This window comes from Rhamphochromis sp. 'chilingali' (assembly GCF_963969265.1).
Source record: "Rhamphochromis sp. 'chilingali' genome assembly, chromosome: 17".
In the NCBI taxonomy this organism is placed as follows: domain Eukaryota; kingdom Metazoa; phylum Chordata; class Actinopteri; order Cichliformes; family Cichlidae; genus Rhamphochromis; species Rhamphochromis sp. 'chilingali'.
In genome coordinates this window covers 16677024-16697289 of record NC_137944.1, presented here as the reverse complement: position 1 = coordinate 16697289, position 20266 = coordinate 16677024, and the positions used below count along the sequence as shown (strand labels likewise).

At 40.0% G+C, this 20266-nt stretch overlaps 2 protein-coding genes across 2 annotated transcripts; both read left to right on the top strand.

Moving 5' to 3' along the window:
• The first annotated feature begins 4844 nt into the window (after window positions 1–4844).
• LOC308384553 (galactose-specific lectin nattectin-like) lies at window positions 4845–6253 on the top strand. Its single transcript, XM_080863080.1, has 2 exons — window positions 4845–5042; window positions 5442–6253. Exons 1-2 carry the CDS (start codon window positions 4955–4957, stop codon window positions 5873–5875), a joined length of 522 nt encoding a protein of 173 aa, XP_080719206.1. The 5' UTR covers window positions 4845–4954; the 3' UTR covers window positions 5876–6253.
• Window positions 6254–10883: 4630 nt separating this feature from the next.
• LOC308384554 (lactose-binding lectin l-2-like) lies at window positions 10884–12292 on the top strand (the record flags this gene model as incomplete). The annotated part of the gene is made up of 2 exons (XM_080863081.1): window positions 10884–10971; window positions 11856–12292. 2 exons carry the CDS (start codon window positions 10884–10886, stop codon window positions 12290–12292), a joined length of 525 nt encoding a protein of 174 aa, XP_080719207.1.
• Between the last annotated feature and the right edge of the window lie 7974 nt (window positions 12293–20266).

The following is a 20266-nucleotide window of genomic DNA, read 5'->3' as shown; positions in this document are numbered from 1 at the left end:
AGAAACCAAAATCAGTGAGTAAATACAAACTTCAGACTTGCAAACAACTGTAGGGTCATAGGAGTAATAAGGCATCCAACACCACAGACACAAGTGTGCCATGTGCAGTTTATTTCCCCAAATCATTAAAAACACTACTGTTGCCATAATTTCCCCAAATCATGGATCATCCCATCTGTTTAATCAAAACTACTGTAACCAGTGACTTTTATTAAGTAATGTCACTCACTTGTTTTCACACTATGAGCTCAACAGTGATATGATAATGAGCCCAACACTAAGATGTTCTGTAATCACTACACAACTTGCTTCATTTCACTCATGTCTGCCTGTGTGATGCCGAATCCTCCACAAAGACCCTCAGAAAAAAAAAATTAGCAGCGGAGCGTCCGGAGGTCAGGTCTGGATCAACAGATTCCAGAGGTGCTGCTGTAAATCATGTGGTCAGCCCTCCTTTTCTGTGAAAGGAGTAATACTGATTTTAACACAGTATGTGTTAAAATGTGTATTCAATGTACATTGAATACACATTTTCCCACTGTACTGTGTTACTATAACCAACAAGCAGCCAGTAAAACACAGTTTCCTCCACACAAAATCAGTAACACAGAAAAGTGGCAGCTAAAGGGTCAAGTCGGCAAGGCCCGCCCACACTCATGTGGACTTCCAGTCTCTGCCGTCCTCCTGCTCCTGCAAAACAAGCAAACAAAAACACATACATCCACATTTTTTTTCACTGTTTGGGGTGGATTAGGCATTAGAAGTGACTAATCCTAAAATAGTTACCGTCTTCTCAATTTCAAGTCAGTCACACTTGCTCCACATCATCAGTCCAGTCACAGTCCATTCATATGCATTAATACCAATGACATGCATTTGTACCAATCATTGCTGACAGTGGAAAACCGCGCACTAATTTAAGTATCTACTGACAGCAATATTACGTCATTCCAAAAATAAAAACAATTATTATTGCTTTTGAAATGGATTGAATCGCTACAATCCTTTTAAACACAGGACTTACCATCTAATATGGTCAGCGTCCTAGGTAGATGTACTTCTCCTAAGCCATTGTAATCTGGAGAAGCTCACCTTGTATTTGCTCTCAGTAAAGTATTTTATAGCACTTTTACTCCCAATCTTGCAGGCCTGCTTTTAAATCATCAACACACAAAATATCACCCCCAGAGGGATAATACCTGGCAGGTTTTTTCCTAAGTGCACTGTTGCAAAAAAAACAAAACATATTAGGCGTTGTTCAGGACATGTCTAAATATATATGAAAAAATAAACCTGTGTTTCTCTTACAAAAAGAAAACAACCCTAACCTAACTGGCAGAATCAGCCTGGTACTAAAACAAAAAAACCTGCCATGCAGTGCTGCAGTCACTGCTTCTGTTCATGTTCCCCACATCATATTTACTGGTTGTCCACAAGTGCTCCAGAATATCACACAATTCTGGAAAGTCTGGGGCCAACCAACATAGATCCACCTGCTAAATACACCGAGAAAACTTCATGGCAGTGTTTCATCACTGGGATGTGAATTTCTTCCCCAGGCCTGTGCTTTTTACACTCATTTTTCATTTTCACAGACCCAATCATTTCATTTAGCTTTTCACCCTTTGTTTGTTTTTTTCTCCAAAAGTAAACGTGCAACATGTCATAATGTATTTCACAAAACAAGTTTGTTTTTATGTAATCAGAGGTGTTTATCTGGGTGCAAGCTTCACCCATACATCAGAAACAGGAAACTCATTTCAACCCTCTGCTACATCTTATTCACTTGTTTTATAATCCAGTCATCTTTCCCTGATCTAGTAACAATCAACTAATTTGCATATCAGCTGATAACCCACTAAGCTGACAGGACCACAGAAATGCATGTTCAAAATATTATCACAAAAGAGAATTTCCTTCATACAGTAAATTACTTATGCTGCACCAATCAAGCAGAAAGCATCTCACAATTCACTGTTAACAACCAAATTTATTGTCTGATCACTGGTTGGTCATACCAAATCTCTCTTTTTTTCCCCTTTCACAAAAGTTAAACTGTTGTCCTGCAATCTTGAGACACTCAACATTTGATAACAAGTGTCTGTTAAATTTACACTGTTTTAACACTGATGGGAGATAACAAGCTGATCTTCATTGCATGTGTGTGTGTGTTAGCAGGCAGGTTCAATGGAGGTGTGTGCAGTGGAGCTGCATATTCAGCAGGGCATGTCCTTAAAGCTGCACTTCCTTCACATTTCTCTGTTTATGTGTGTTTGTGTGCGTTTCATTTTTACCTTTGTTGCGACTCTTTCTCAACCTCCACAAGACAGACGGCCACAGTTTTCCAACCCAATTGTCACATTAACAACAACAGATTTCATTTTTCCTCCATGCTCTCTTCCCACTTCTCACAGCTTCTGTCTCTCTGCCACATCTGTAGCAGTTCACGGTTGTGGCGTGTCAGGGGCCCAGTGGGCTGTTCTTCGTCAGCTTTTCCTTATGTCTTTCACTCTTTTCAGTCTCTTCCTTTGCCATTTCAACTCCCAGTATGGCAAATATGAAACTCAGACAGTCTTCTCAAGTCCATTCATACACTGTGATGTCGCTGGTGAACCTCTCGGCTTGTGATTGGGAGCACATGCTTCCATCGACGATTGCATTTGTACATGCTGCTGAACCCTTCAAGGTTTAAGGTAGTGACCGAAAGAACAAGATTGTGGAAACAAGCGGCGGAAAAAAGCTTCGTCTGAAGGGTGGCTGGCCTCTCCCTTAGAGATAGAGTGAGAAGTTAAGCCATCCGAGAGGGGCTCAGAGTAGAGCCGCCAGTTGAGGTGATTCGGGCATCTGACAAGGATGCCTCCTGGGTGCCTCCTGGGTGAGGTGTTCCAGGCATGCGCAACCAGGAGGAAGCTCCGGGGCAGACCCAGGACACGCTGGAGAGATTATATCTCTTGGCTGGCCTGGGAACGCCTTGGTGTTCCCCCGGATAAGCTGGAGGTGGCTGGTGTTGTGAAATCAGTTTTACCCCGGTTCTTTTTATTCCTCGAGCATCCAGAGATGGCACCGGACTCAGTAGTCATTTTCACAAAATCTTTATTCATCTTTATTCATCTTCATTTACTCATCTTCATTTATCTTTACTCTTCTTCATTTATCCTCATTTATGCATGCACTTCTAGAAGGGAAGACGAGGCCGGTGTCCCTCTCCAAAATCTTCACTCCTTTGTCTGTGAAACACAGTTTTATAGAAGGACCCCATCATAAAACCCCCTAACGGTGTGCTGCAACCTCTGTGTCTGTGTCTATGTGCACGAGCACATGAATGCCTACATGTGCGCGTTCCCGCATGCCTATATGAGTGCTCTTGTGTGACTGTGTGCACATGAGTGAGTGTGCGTGTGGATGTGTGTGCGTGACAGTTAAAACACTGTGGGTGTAGGTAACTCCCTAGAGGTCATAAAAACCCCTCTCACTACCAGACCACAGGTATCCAGTTACAATATTGAGACACCCCCACCCCCATCCTCTGGGGAATTTCCACTCAGCATTAACTCTTCTCTGTTTTACTTTCACAGCTCAAGTGGGGGAGGGGTACAATCTACTCCTAAGTTCACGACAGAGTCAGCCTTTATTATATTGAGGGCAGTGTCAGTGTCTCTACAACAGTTCTACATTCTATGATAACACATTTCTAAACTCTAAATCAGCTAAATATTCTACACTGGGGAGAGGGAGGTCTGGGGTTCTCTTCTTAGGCTTCCCCATGCCTGGCCCCACATAAGAGGAAAAAGATGGATGGATAGTAAAAAAAAAATGTAATTCTCTATTAACACCAGTGACTGTGGTGTTTGTAAAAGCATGTTTGTTTTTTGTTTTTAAATCTAAAAACTTCATGAACTTGTTAATATGGAATTAAAAGATCCTTTAACACTTGAAGCTACTGTAGGTCATGCTCTCCTTCTGCACTCCCGAGCTGCCAGCCTCTCTCACCTTTTCTCTTTGTTCATGTTTGATTGTAGGAATGGAGTCCGCTGTGCAGGTCACCAAATACTGACACAAGTACCTGCACTTTGCTGTACTGTAATTTATTGTATCATAAAAGTCCTTCTTGGCAAAATGAAACATTTAGATTAGATGTTAAAACGTGAGCTCTCCACTCCCTTTTTTCATAACAGGAAACCTGCATAAAATTGGATCAATTATGGAAGGCCTACTTAGAGTAACTAAATAACTTTCTATACAGTAGTTTCTACAAACCACTTGAAGGCTGTAAAAAGATAGATGTGCACTTACAGTTGTCAGTTTCCACTGTTAGAAATGTTACCAGGAAACTTCAGTAAATGGATATGGTGGAAGCTCAGATGAACAAAGCTTTAAGACGATCACACAAACCTCTCACATGAGTGCCAAATATCTGCAGGACAGTGTAGCTGACACAGCAGTGGTAATGATCTGCTTTTAGATTAGTCTGGTTACTGCAGGGGTTTTATTTTGGATGCTTTACAATTGTAATAGACACAAGGGTGAAGTGAAGTAAATCTACTAAACCAAAGGTGTTAATAGTTTATCTATTTTGTCATTTACTCCAATCAGACCTGCCACAGCAGTCACATAGCTCAAGAGAGGATCCTCTTGATTGTGTGGAGTTCATTCTGTCTTTGTGTAATGGAGCAACTCAGGAGTTTTTACCTGTTAGAGCACTGACCTGTCCTTTTGATTAGTCATTCTGCTGATAACACCTTTATGGTGCAATACATACAAATCACACAGCAAAAAAAACAAACAACATTTGTTCCTGTTTTTGGAATTTGATCTTTTTTTTTCTGGTTTGTGTTTAGTTTGAAAACACCCTCTCAGGCAGCAATAAAAGAAAGCAGCTCCAACTCTGTGCAGGAATCCCGTACAAAGAAGCTTCAGCAGCTCTTCATCAAAGGTTGAGACTTAAAGCTCCAACATGATCTTGCTCCTCTTCTTGTTCAGTCTGGCTCTGGGTGCTCCTTCTGAGACTCATTCTGATGGAAGTGAAGTGAAGCTACAACTTGGTAACCATCCCATATTCTAAATCTTCCCTCCCCTCCTTTATTTCAGCTTTGTGTGTGTGTGTGTGTGTGTGTGTGTGTGTGTGTGTGTGTGTGTGTGTGTGTGTGTGTGTGGGTTTTTATTATCTTAATTACATTTTAGTCAAACACATAGATTTTTTTCTGCATGTCAGATGGGTTCTACTATACTGTATAATTATGATAAAGTCCTGCCTGTAAACATAATAAGAGCAGCTTACTTCACTGCATGTTTTAACTTTCACCATGTCAGCTGTGCAGACGTGCTTTTCTGATATTCTTCAGAGGTTAGATCAAAGAAAAATGTCAGTCACACTGACAAAAACAGTTATTGTTTGTTTTTCATTTCATTTATTGTTGTTCTGACAGCTGTGTCTTCTTCAGATGACCACAGAGTTCAACTACTGCGTGGAAGCTGTCCCCTGTTCTGGTACAGTTTCAATGGCCGCTGCTACAAATATGTGGCCACACACATGAGCTGGGCTGATGCAGAGCTCTACTGTGTGTCACAGCGAGCCAACCTGGTTTCTATCCACAGCAGGGAGGAAGAGGAGTTTGTTAAATTATTAATTAAGAACTTTGACCATGCTGAGCGATGGACCTGGATTGGACTCAGTGACATCCATAAAGAAGGCAGATGGATGTGGTCTGATGGTTGCGCTGTGAGTTTCACCTACTGGGATGCAGGACAACCAGACAACGCAGGAACAACTGAACACTGTGGTCACACTAACGTGTTTGAAGCAAAGAAGTGGAATGATAACACATGTTCTGTCAATTTAGCTTCTGTTTGTGCAACGCAGATAACCTGCCCTTAGAAACTCTGGGGTTACAGGGCCCATGAAAAAACATTCAAGCACGTATCTGGTGTCACAGACATGCGCTTGCATGTTTCATCAGCACGCATTTAGTACTTTAGAGATGGGATGAATGCAGAAAATACACCTCCTCACTGATCTTCCCAGAATTGATTTTAACAATAGATTTTCCATATTTGTAGAAACATGACAAATGTTTTGTTAGCTGTAGCTCAGGTCACCTACTAACTGGAAGGTTGGTGGTTCAATCCTAGTCTGCTCCAGTCTACATGTCAAATATTCTTGGGCAAGATACTAACCCCATGTTGCTCTCTGATGTATCCATCAGACTGTGAATGCGGTGTGAATGTTAGTTAGTAACAACTTAGGAAAAAGTGCTTGTGTGATTGGGTGAATAAACAAGTTGTGTAAAGTGTTCTGTAAGAACCAGTCCATTTACATGAACAGTCAATCACTTCAACTCTGAGATGAATAAATAAAATCTTTTAAACACCCTTTAAAGATTGTGTTATAAAAAAAAAAAAGTTTTTTTCCTCAAAACCTTACTGACCTCCATAAAGAAGGCAGCTGGATGTGGTCTGATGGTTGTGCAGTAGATTTTGTCTACTGGGATGCAGGACAACCAAATAACTGATGCAAAGAAGTGGAATGACTGCCCATGTTCTGCCATTTTACCTTCTGTTTGTGCAGTATGGATAAACTGCACTCAGAAACTACAATTTACATTTTCCCTGCACTGTTGATGCTGTCTGTCTTTAGTGTGTTTTTGCAAAAGTCACAAAATTCCACGGACGTCGATTTTCATAAATGTGGAAACAACCACTGGCAGCTGCACTCAAAGGGAATATTTACTCATCGTTTCAATGTCCAAATTTACGAAAGCAAAGACGAAAGCAAAGATAAATGGTTAAAAACTGCTCTAAAGTAAAAAGGAATGAAAAGCTATAAATGAAAATTCATGATCAGTGCCTCCATTGTGTATCTCTGGGGTTACGAGACATCAGTTACCACATTTCATCTGTAGTAGTTGACAAACACTAAGTATTACAAAAGGAAACAAATGGAAAAATCTAGTTAGGATCTGTTGTTTGGCTTTATCCCAAAACACACACAGAGAAGTATATCACTGAGGAGGTGAGGAGAGAGGTACAGCAGTGAGTGTCTACAGCCACAGCCTGTAAAGCTAACATCCAAAGAAGAGGTTTGACTGTTCTTCAGGAAACATACAAAGAGGACCACTTACCTACGGTATGCAAACTTATGGTATGTGTACAGCAACTGGTCTACTTTTGCAACCTAAATGGGCTTTTAGCCACTGTTAGCCACTGTAGCTGCCAGTAGTGATAAAGACTCCAAAATTAAAAGCAAAACTAGAGAAAATCAGTAAGATAAGATAAGATAAGATAAGATAACCTTTATTAGTCCCACACGTGGGAAATTTGTTTTGTCACAGCAGGAAGTGGACAGTGCAAAAGCCATGACGCAAAAACCAGAACACAACAAGAACAAATACAGTACACAGCTGTACAGAATAGAATAAAATAATATACTATATACAGTAGAATAAAACAGAACAAAAATATACAATAAGACAAAAATAGAACACGAATGCTATATACAACTGAGTAAAAATACAACGATGCCAGAAAAGATCATTGCACCTAGTGTTATTGCACATGTGTGGATGTGTGTGTTTGTTCAGTTAAAGTCTTTATTGTGGAGTCTGACAGCAGTGGGGAGGAAAGACCTGCGAAATCTCTCCGTCCCACACCGTGGGTGCCGCAGTCTCCCACTGAAGGAGCTGCTCAGTGCTGTCACAGTCTGCTGCATGGGGTGGGAGACGTTGTCCAACAGGGATGACAGCTTAGCCGCCATTCTCCTGTCACTCACCACCTCCACTGGGTCCAGAGGGCATCCTAGAACAGAGCTGGCCCTTCGGATCACCCTGTTCAGTCTCTTCCTGTCCCCAGCAGAGACAGGGTGATCCGAAGGGCCAGCTCTGTTCTAGGATGCCCTCTGGGACAAGGGAAGGGACAAGAAGAGAGCAACGGTTTGTAAAATCACTCCTCGATGATCTTTTTCCAGTTGTCAATTTCATTTGCGCCAAAGTCATGTGAAATGGATTCACAAGATTCATGCTCCCTAAATTGACAGATTAGCAGATAATCTTTAGGAACTGATGATTGTGACATTGAAATTACTTATACATGTGATTCTTCACTGCTAGCATAAATTTTATTTTGTTTAATTTGTTTATTTTGAGAAGTGTAGAAGTGGGTTCTCTGAAAGGAAGGAAGGAATCTTCTTGCATGGAGAGGAGGAGGGGGGTTTATTCAGTCTTTGTTTACTGGAGCAGCTCAGCAGTTTCTCCTTTTCTCTTCCCACATAGCAAGCAGGTATGGCCCGGATCTGGTATCAAGCCGGCACTGCTGACTGACTTCTGGCATGACAAGACATATGTCATCCAGATATGGGCCAGGCCTGGCATAGATGGCACCGTCTATGTCATGGTATGCCACATCTGGCTCGATTGTGGTTTAGTTTATGTGGCCCAGGGTCATAGAAAACAGGTCTGGCCCAGATCTGGCATCAAGCTGGCACTTCTGACTGACTGGTGTCATGGCAGGGTGTATGTCAACCAGATATGGGCCAGGTCTGGCAATGATGCACTATTTATGTTCCTATTTTTCTATTTTAGTTAGAAGATCCAAATGCCATGTTGCAATACTATACTTCTATGGTAGCCAATGTTTCAAATTCAGGTTTGACAGGTTTGTGAGTTTACACTTTATCCCAAAATCTAGTGAGGGTTTACTTACCTTTGCCAGTGGGTGGCTGTAGCTCAGGTGGTAGAGCAGCTCACCTATTGATCGGAAGGTTAATGATTCGATCCCTGGCTTCTCCAGTCTCCATGTCGAGAGTGTGAGTGTTAATGTGTATGTAGTTAGGAAGCACTCAGTTAAGAGAAAGTGTCTGATTGGGTGAATGCGGCCTGGTCCAAACCAGGTTTGCCATTGGTAAGCCACACATGGGCCAGCAAAGTACCACCAGTGTGTCTGCAACTGGCCCATGTGTGGGCCACCAAAGGGCCGTCATTCTTTGCGGTATGTGGGCCATGTGTAAGCACATTGTGTGGGCCAGATCTGGGCCATACCAATTTTGCTATGTAGGTTATTGTTCTACCTCTGACCTGTAAGTGTGATTAATCATTATGCTGATAATGCCTTTTATAATACAACAGATGTCCAACTATGGCCTTTTCAAGGTTATGTTAAATATTCCCAGTGACTTTCTCTCATTTAACTAATTAACTTCTGTAGTTATAATTATTATTATTTTATATACGTGCATCTATGGATTCTTTCTTATCTTTTCTTTTTTTTTTCTTAAGAGCATTAGAGCAATAGATTTACACCCAATATCGGAGACTCTGGAGGTGGAAAGAGAGTCTTTAACCATAACCAGGAGTTAAAGTGGGCTGGAAGGATCCTGAACTGTATTCTGGTTCCTTCGATTAATGAGCAGTTAAATCTGATAGGCAGATGAATGTGTGTTACTGGGAATCAGTTAAATTATCATGTACTGCAGTCTGGTGTTGAGTTCACTAATAGAGCAACAAGAAAATAAAGACATCTGACAGCTCGCTTATCTGTGCTGCTGAACTATGTTCTTCTGAAATGCCTTGAAAAACAAACTGAAGAAACAAATGAAATTTTTTGTTATTCAGAGGTTGCATGAAAATACTACAACAGGCAGTTTTGTTCAGGCTAAACTAGTTTATACTAATGAACTGTGCTGGGCTGACCTGTCCTGTTTGATCAACCCGTTCTCACTCCCAAAGCGTAACATTTTACACTAGGCAACAAATCGTCACCATATTACGTTTTCGGCTACCCACCAGGTTCCTAAATGACGACCTCGGAAAAAACAGGAAATATGAGAACCGTCTGGACTGAATCTACACATGTTCGCTCTTTTTCTTCAAATCGCTTAGAAACACGCTATTTAACATCATTAAAGTCCTGGTTAAGGTCAGGAATAAGGTTATGGTCAGGGCTAGGGATAAGGTTAGGTTTAGGGCTGGAATACAGGGCTGGAACGTCTACTACCGCGGGAGCGTCATTGCACTGGATTCCAGCCATAACCCGCCGCGTACCATAAGAACGCCGAAGGTCTCCTTTCGCGTTCCTCAGGACGCGAAAGGAGATGTGACAAAACGCGGGACGTGACAAAACGTCGACATGTTACGCCTCGGGAGTGAGAACGCTCTGGTTTGATTAGTCATTGTGCTGATAACACCTTTATGGTACAATAAATATAAATTATACATCAAAAAACAAACAATATTTCTTCATGTCTTTGGAATTTGATTTTTTTTTCTGGCTTATGTTTAGTTTTGTGTACAGTTGAGCGTTTTGGTCAATCTGGCCAGTGATGTCACACCAGCAGTGAAAACACCCTCTCAGGCAGCTATAAAAGAAAGCAGCTCCAACTCTCTGCAGGAATCTGAACATCCTGTAGGAAGAAGCTTCAGCAGCTCCTCATCATCTTTGAGACTTAAAGCTCCAACATGATCTTGCTCCTCTTCTTCTTTGGGTGACTCTGGGTGCTGAGTCCTCTTTAATGTTGAGAATTTGTTCTGTCTTTGTTTATTATCATTCTGTTACTACAAGCTTTCCTGTTTGTTTAATCATTATGCTGAAAAGGCCTTTGATCACATCATAAATGCAGAATTACAGCAAAAACAGTCACATTCCTCTGAGTCTGCCAGGAGGACGTGGCTGTTTAGCAATTATTAATTTCTTTAGAATCTGATGGTGTTTACTGCCCGGTGTTAGTGATGTTTACAGTGGAAAGTTTTGTTCCATTTGGCCAATGATATCACATTGATCAGTGAAAACACCCTCTCAGGCAGCTATAAAAGAAAGCAGCTTTAACTCTCTGCAGGAATCCCGTACAAAGAAGCTTCAGCAGCTCCTCATCACACTTTGAGACTTAAAGCTCCAACATGATCTTGCTCCTCTTCTTGTTCAGTCTGGCTCTGGGTGCTCCTTCTGAGTCTCCTTCTGATGGCAATGAAGTGACGCTACAATGTGGTAACTGTCCTGTACTCTGGCTAATCTTTTCTTTATTTACTTTGACCTTTATTTATGTTTTTTTTTGTAATTTTAGCACCTTTTAGTTAAACACTCCAAGAATATGTTTTTTTATGTTTCTGATGTTTTTTGTTTCAGCAGATACTGTGATACAAAAATGATTATTGCAGGATTATAATATGGATTTTTTTTCTTCCCATACCAGATGGTTTCTCCTAAATCATAGAGTTATGATAAAGACCTGCTAATAAACACAAGAGCCACTTTGCTCTCTGTGTATTTCAACTTTCATCTTTGACTTTGTCACTATAAATAATCTCCATCTGTCAACACTTCAGGTTAAGTGGATGGAAATCATATTTTCCTTTTGATGCTTAACTGTGTTAGCTTCTACCTTTCAGGAGTTCAGGAGTTTTTACCTGTTAGAGCTCTGACCTGTCCTGTTTGATTAGTCATTGTGCTGACGACGCCTTTATGATACAATAAATATAAATTATACATCAAAAAACAAACAACATTTCTTCAAGTGTTTGGAATTTGATTTTTTATTTCTGGCTTTAGTTTGATTTTAGTCAAACACTAAAATTTTCATCTGTGTCTGTTTCAGCAGTCAGCGATTCAAAATTCTTGGTGTTTCATTGTAACATATATTTTTTCTCCATGTCAGATGGGTCCTACTATACTGTAGAGTTATGATAAAGACCTGCTTGTAAACATAAAAAAGCAACTTACTTATCTCCACGTTTTAACTTTCACTGTCAACTATGCAGATGTGCTTTTCTCATATTCTTTAGTGGGTACATCAAAAAAAAAAATTCAGCTATACTGACAAAAACAGTTATTGTTTGTTTTTCATTAAGTTCTGACAGCTGTGTCTTCTTCAGATGACCACAGAGTTAAACTACTGCGTGGAAGCTGTCCCCCGTTCTGGTACAGTTTCAATGGCCGCTGCTACAAATATGTGGCCACACACATGAGCTGGGCTGATGCAGAGCTCTACTGTGTGTCACAGCGAGCCAACCTGGTGTCTATCTACAGCCAGGAGGAAGAAGAGTTTGTTAAATCATTAATTAAGAACTTTGACCATGCTCAGCGATACACCTGGATTGGACTGAGTGACCTCCATAAAGAAGGCAGATGGATGTGGTCTGATGGTTGTGCAGTGAGTTTCACCCACTGGAATGCTGGTGAGCCAAACAACGGACTTGGAGGAAAAACTGAACACTGTGTTCACAGTATCGGTGACTTAAATAAGTGGAATGATCACCAGTGTTCTCTCAATTTACCTTCTGTTTGTGCAACACGGATAAACTGCCCTTAGAAACTGAACTGTACATGTAAACCTTCACTGTTTATGCTATCTGTCTTTATGCGTTTTTGCAAAAGTCACAAAATTTCTAGAAACTTGATTTTCATGAATCTGGAATCAACAATTGGCATCTGGCAAGGGGATATTTACTCATCGCAAAGACTTTTGTTGGTACATAAGTTATTAACACTGCTCTAAATTAAAAGGAATGACAAGTTATAATGAAAATTCATAATCAGTAAATCCACTGTGTGTCTCTGGGGTTGCGAGGCATGTGACAAAACATGTAAGCACATGCCCTGCGACAGCAGTTACCAGGGCTGGACTGCACAAAAAATCGGCCCAGGCATTTTGACTAGAGACCGGCCCACCAGGTATTATAGGAAAAACCATAAATCCTTTGAATGAAAACAAACGCTGTTGTCACAGTGATGTACACTGTCTTGTTGGTATATATGTATCTTAAACTTAAACCTACACCATCCTCCTATTCTGGTATTCTAAACAGTACCCGAAAGTAGACTGCTTGGTCGAGTTAACCTCCTGAACTATCTACACATGGTGAAAACCTGAAATTAAGACAGAGAAGACTAGAGGTGAGACATGATCATTACTGATTACTGATGACAGATTTAGATATATTTTCATAAACCATTCATTTGCCACATCAATAAACAGCATGGCAGGGCAAAATATTTTTTCTAACATGGCAACCTTTAAAAAGTGAAAGGAGATAGAAAGACAGGTGAGAAAGAATAAAACTAATTGACTTTTTGATGGCATTTTACACACAGTACTGGTACAGAATCTAGAAAATGTGGGAAAATACTGGCATCATATACAGTACTTAGCTACTTCTGAAGAAATTATGATGGGACCCTAAAAAAAATTACTATGTACAATAATGGATTTCTATACATTTTACATCAGATGAAAACGTAAGATTCAGATAATTATTTTTTTAAAAGCGAGACATTTTAAATGAGAATAAGAAAGAAAAGTATTTCTTTGTGCCCCCCTCTCCCTGTTAATGCCCTACCTGGCCCCCTTGGCAAAACTTTGCTAGACCCGCCCCTGCACAGTTACCAGCTGTCAGCTACATAAAAAAAGGATCCTGGTGTTATTTGTGTCTCAGAAACAGTTCCTAACTTCCCTTCAACTCAATCATGTCACCTAAAAGGTAAACCTGTTTCTCCATCACCTGTTCAGCTCTGATGATCCAGTAAGGACATCTCCTGGTTTCATCTTCATGTTTCCCTCTCACCAGATATCCAGACATCATGACCAGCAGCTTTTACAGCTGTGGCTCCAGCAAACATCAGCTGATACTAGGAATTAATATTAAATAAATTCTAACAACAGCTGATCAAGCTTAAACGTGCTGCTGTTGTTTAGCGCGACATCCGCCGGTTTCCCCGTTCTGGCGCAAAGTGGGCGATAAACAAACAAGAGAGAAAAGCAGATCAGCTGATCATTGATCAGTTTCATGATTGAAGCAGAAACAGGAGAGGGAGGGGGGAGAATGAATGAAGAAGAGGCAGCTGTGCAGCAAAGACACAGAATAACTCCAGTTTTGTGTCTTTTTCATTGTAGCTGAAGTACAGGACAAACTGGGTTCCTTTTCACCTCAATACCAAACGCGCAATATTTTCTCTGAATACGAGACGATTCCGTTTTTTACGGGATGGTTGGCAACTCTACTAACTAACCTTATGAACAAAATAAGATAAAACAAGTTCAACATCAGTAACATCAAAGCACCCGCCCAGCTGTATAGAAACTCTGTCATGCTAGCTAGTACGCAGTGCGAGTTATTGTAACTGACTGTAAAAGGTCAGCATAACGAAAATAAACTCCACCTAAACTTGGTTCATATCTGACCCAGATAGACTGCAGGTCATAACTTCTTACCTGAAGTTCAGTTCACCGCCTCGGGTCTCTGCTCCTCCCGCCTTTCCATCATCCACCTGCCAGCGTGTTGCATCTGCTGGCCTCCACCACTTGCTAATGTTACTGAATCTGTGGAAGCTCCACAATAGCCACCACCAAACAATTGAGTTATTTTTACACATCTCCCAGCATCTGGCCAATCCACCACCTTTCAGTGTTTATACCGTTACGGGAAAAAAACCCAAAAAACCCCAAAAAAAACAAAACCCATCAGCCCATAAAAACGAAAAATCACCATCGGCCCACGGGGCAAATGCCCGGTATGCCCGATGGCCAGTCCAGCTATGGCAGTTACCCCAGTTTTGTCAGAATCCTGGGTCTCTCGACCCAGCATTTTGAGTTCCTTGTGTCTTTTGTATTATGTTTGATGTTTAAGGTTCTCTTTGTATCTTAGTTTATTCCATAGTGTCCAGTGTTCTTAGGTTTCCTGTTTTCTCTGTTTAGTTTCCTGTGTATTTAATAGGTTTCCCTCTGCGTAGATGACCTCCCCGTCTCCCTCTGTGTGTCTAAGTGGATATAGTGATGTGAGTATTGTGCTTTGTTCCCACTCCATGAGTTCTGTGTTTCCTCATCCCGTCATGTGCTCCCCCATGTTCTCTTTCTCCCTCCAGGCTGTCTCTGTGTACTTCCTGTTTTACTTTGAAGGTTTGTGTCTCATGTAAGTGTATTCTGCTTTGCTTCCTTGTCTCGTCATGTCTGATTTGTCTCAGCTGTGCTCTCCTCCCGTGTCTCATTCCCCTCGTTATTCCCCAGTGTATTTAAGCCCTGTGTTTCTCTGTGTCAGTGTTGCATCCTCCTTCATGCTGTGTCTTCCCTTGTGTCCCTCTCTGTGTTTAGGTTTGTATCTTTTCCTTGAGTCACCAAATAAAGCTGTATTTCCCATGTGTTGTGTGTCTTCCATTTTGGGTCCAATCTCCTGCCTGCCCCACAGCGATCCTTTACAAGTTTAATCAGTATGCAAATGGGTAAAATCCACTTGTATCTTTGTCATTACCAGAAATAACTCAATCTTATCAAGATTTATTGTTTGGCTTCATTCTAAAAAGAAAACAACACAGAAGCATATCACTGAAGAGGCCAAGAGAGAGGTGCAACAATGAGTGTCTACAGCCATCTGTAAAGTTAACACCTAAAAAAATTAGCTTTGAATGTTCTTTAGGAAATCTGGAGAACCTTTCCAGAAGACTGAAGTCATACCAAACATTGACTTTAAATCTTCCCTCCCTTCTGCTTTAACAGCAGCAGATTAAATGTGCACATCTAACCTTACTGCACAAGGAGATTAGTTATTTTTATTTTTATTTTATTGTTTATTAAAGTGTCAGTACATTTCATCATAGATTTGTTCCTCGTGCATTAGGTTTTATTTAAGTTATCATCTTGTTTTCATCAGGAAAATAAAGGTTGTTGATGGTGTGTTGATGCTCTTCTCAGGTAACAGCCTTTCTCCTGGTATCTTCTACACACTCTTGAGACTGTGCCTGGGACTCACAGCAGACCTTCTTGCAACAGCATGTTTGGGTGTGCAAACACTGACTTTCTGGCTGTAAATCAGTGTCCCTATTATTTCCCAGAGAATTCACACACACTGTTGTACCTCTCTCTTGGCTTCCTCAGTGACATAAAGTGCCCTGAGGTGACTGTGGCTGTGATTTGGCACTATACAAGTAAAATTGAATTGAAATTGAATTGAATATTGTTGTAATTGTTTACATTCCTCCAATCTGACTCAGAGACTGTGAGTAATGTCATCCACTCCACTGTTGCAGAATCCCGAGGTGCTTGTGTTAATCTCTGGGAACTTTAATCAGTTAACTATGGATAAAACACCACCTGCTTTCCTCCCAGTATGTTGACTATAACACCAGTTGAAACAGGACCACTCACCTACTGTATGGAAACAAAGAGAATGTACACAAACTGGTGTGCCTTTTGCAACATGAATGTGCTTGTAGCATTTGTTTATGCTACCAGTAGTGATAAGGACACTAAAAAAAAGCAAAACTAGAGAAAATCCGTGAGAAGGGACAAGGAGAGAGCAACAGTTTGTAAAATCACTCCCTTTTTGATAATCTTTTGCCAGTTGTCAGTGTCATTTGCACCAAAGCATGTGAAATGGACTCACAATATTTATGCTTCCTAAATGGAAAGATTAGCAGGTAAACTTCAGAAAATGATGTTCATGACATTGAAATTACTTACACTGTGATTCTTCGGTGCTACCATAATTTTTAGTTTATTTGATTTATGCATTTTTTTTTTATTTAATGAGCTCCCAAAACTTAATTTTATACATGTTTATTTTTTACAATTTATGTCCAAAGAGTTGTGCTAACAGGGTTCTTTCTTTGTCACAGCAGCCTTTTCTTTTCATGTAGAAAAACAGTAAAAAAACAAAAAAAAAGTAACTTCTTTACAGTGACAGAAAGGGGAGTTTCACTGGTCTGGCCCACTTAAGATCAAAGTGGGCTGTATGTGGCCCATGATGTAAAATTAGTTTGGGGCTGGCTATAAATTGGAACCCATCAAGACCAGCATGGCCCCTCCAACTTCCAGCTTCCAAACAGGCAGAGTGTTTGGCTGTGTAATGTGTGATAAAGTTTGTTTATCTATAAGGTCTAGAATAGTTGTTTTTGTATATACTGTACATATTACTTATTGCAAAATGAAGTTTTCTGAAGCACCCCAAAACCTGTCACTGTAGGTTTGGGGGTGAAAAATTTGTTAGATTTATCCCTTCAGCTGCAGCCTTGGTGGTTTTTAATGGGCTCAGAACAAGTGAATAAAAACACTTCAGCTTATAGGCTCTTCCAAATTTGGTACAAGGTCAGACAGTAGCAATATGTGTCCTGTCAGGATCAGATATTAATAAATTACAGAAAAGTAAAATAGCTGTTTGCATCCAATAGGATAAAAATCAAGTAAATAAGCTGTATGTGTATTTCTATAGAATTTACATTTCTTACTGATTCTTAGGGAAAAATAAAGACTTCAGATGCCTTTGAAATCTCAGACCCCCCTGCTGTCAGAGTTATCTTCCAAGCATCGACGCAAAAAAGAAAGAAATCCTCTTGCATGGAGAGAGTTTGTTGTCTCTCTGTTTACTAAAGCAGCTCGGGAGTCTCTTCTTTTCTCTTCCTGTAAAAGCTCTGACCTGTCTGTTTACTTAATCAATGCATTTTATGACACAATAGAATATAATTGGACAGTAAAAACAGTCACAGTCACGTGTCGGTATTCGTTGGAATTCAATGGTCTTTTCTGGCTTGTGTTTAATGTTGTTTACAGTGGAGAGTTCTGGTCAGTTTGGCCATTGATGTCACACCAGCAGTAAAAGAACCCTCTCAGGCAGCTATAAAAGAAAGCAGCATGAACTCTCTGCAGGAATCCTGTACAAAGAAGCTTGAGCAGCTCCTTATAACACTTTGAGACTTAAAGCTCCAACATGATCTTGCTCCTCTTCTTGTTCAGTCTGGCTCTGGGTGCTCCTTCTTAGTCTCCTTCTGAGTGAAGTGACGCTACAACTTGGTAACTGTCCTGTAGTTTGGCTAATCTTTTCTTTATTTACTTTGGGCTTTATTTGTGTTTTTTGTCATTTTAGCACCTTTTAGTTAAACACTCCAAGAATATGTTTTTTTATGTTTCTGATGTTTTTTGTTTCATCAGATACTGTGATACAAAAACAATTATTGTAGGATTATAATATGGATTTTTTTCTTCCCATACTAGATGGTTTCTCCTAAATCATAGAGTTATGATAAAGACCTGCTAATAAACATCATAAGAGCCACTTTGTTCTCTGTGTATTTCAACTTTTGCCTTGATGGACAAAATTTCATATTTGACTTTGGCACTATAAATAATCTCCAGAAGGGGATCTGTTAACACTTCAGATTAAGTAGATGATCATATTTTCCTTTTGATGCTTAACTGTGTCGGCTTCTACCCTTTGCTAACTATGGCCCAGTTTACTTTTAAAATATAGCGTTAAAAAGCAATTCTCTGTTAAGTTTTATGTCATTTAAAAAAGAAACATGCATGTTTGTTTGTTTTTTAAATCTCAAAACTTCATGAACTCGTTAATGTGGAATTAAAAGATCCTTTAACACTTGAAGCTACTGAAGGTCATGCTCTCCTTCTGCACTCCCGAGCTGACAGCCTCTCTCACCTTTTCTCTTTGTGCATGTTTGATTGGAGGAATGGAGTCCGCTGTGTAGGTCACCAAATACTACTGACACAAGTGGCGGAGCGGGGGGGTGGCTTACTGGGCTTAAGCCCGGGTTGTTTTTTCAGAAGCCCGGGGTCTTTTGGAGTGTAATCTTTTCATAGTTAGATGCCTGGCTGACAACTGTATAAAGCAAAAAAACTACACACAATATTCGAAGCACATAGTGCACACTGTGGGAATTTACGACTGTGCGTAAATCCCCCCTAATATTGGTATGATCCGAGCTCAGACACTAAGCGGGGCGGGGCAGCTCCTGCTACTAGTGAGCTGTTGGAGAAACGGAGCTAGGCAAGGAGAACTGAAGTTTGACCAGGTACCAAAACAAATCATTCCTACTGTACAAATAATGTAAATATGACGGTGTATCACGAAAGATTGATATCAAACTGATCACTTGACCCATATTACGTTACTTGTTCTTCAAGTGAATCAACAAATGGCGAAATGAAAAGCCGAACAACAACAATGCTGTTTCTTTAGAGCATAGGTGTCAAACTCTAGCCCGCGGGCCAAATTTGGCCCGCAGCCTAATTACATTTGGCCCGCGAAGCCATACCAAATTACTATTAGAGCTGGCCTACTGGTATTATACAGCTAATATATACATTGTTTAGTATTAAGCTTTGCTTGTTCCACATTCAGTTTTTCAGCAAAACTTGTTTGAGTCCATAAGAAGAGATTCATTCTTAAATCTGGAGGAAGATATTTTTCAATAAATATTAATTTTAGCCTGCGACCTTGTTCTAGTTTTGAATTTTGGCCCACTGTGTATTTGAGTTTGACACCCCTGCTTTAGAGAGTCTTAGCTTACATGTGTGTTTATTTCATATTTTCAGTTGTTTCCCTCCACGGCTAAATAAACCGGTTTCAGTAATGCACTGATATACAAGAATGGACATAAGGGGCTTCTTTCAAAGAAAAAAACTCTGGTAGTATTTTATATATTATGCTTTGTATGTTGTTCAGTATTTTTCTATGCAAAACAAGAGGAACTTCAATACACAGCAGTATATTCACAGTTTAAACCAGATATTTACATACACTTTATGGAAAACACAAAAATTTTTTTTACTGTGCAACATCAATTTAGAGTAAACTTGTTTTGGATAAATAAATTTGAAATATCTTTTGAATTAGTTAAATGTCAGAATAAAGAGAGAGAGCTGTCTATTTTTTATCACTTTCATCAAATTTAGGAGTACATGTACACTAAGTTTATTGTTAATTAATAAGAAAACTCCAGACGATTCCATTCTGAGCTGAAGAAGCTTGTGATAGGTTAGTAGAGTCCATGTGAGTAAATTGGTGGCACAGCTGTGGATGCATATAAGGCAAAACACAGAGCCTGTTTCTTTGAAATGGGAAAATCAAGAGATGTCAACCAAAACACCAGGAAAAGAACTGTGGAGCTCCATAAGTGTGGCTCAATTTTGAATACAATTTGGTGCCATTTACAATTAAGAAATACAGATAGTTTCTCTCTTTACTCTTAAAGTTAACAAATATGTTTTTTATATTTATCAATCTAAAAAAATAAACATTTAGTCTGATTTGATGTTACAATTAAAAAAGTGTTTGTGTTTTGATCTGAAGAGTGTGTAATTATCTGGTTTCAACTGTATATTTGATGATTGTCAGCACAAAGAGGGAGAGAGAGGAGCAGAGAGGGAGAGAGAGGAGAATGAGGACAGAACAGAGATGAACAAGAGCAGGACCCTATTTCAGGAAGCCGGTTTAGAAAACTCAGAATGAAAAACGATACTCAGGGTTGAGTAACTCCGAACTGTCCAACTCGGAATATTCGGTTT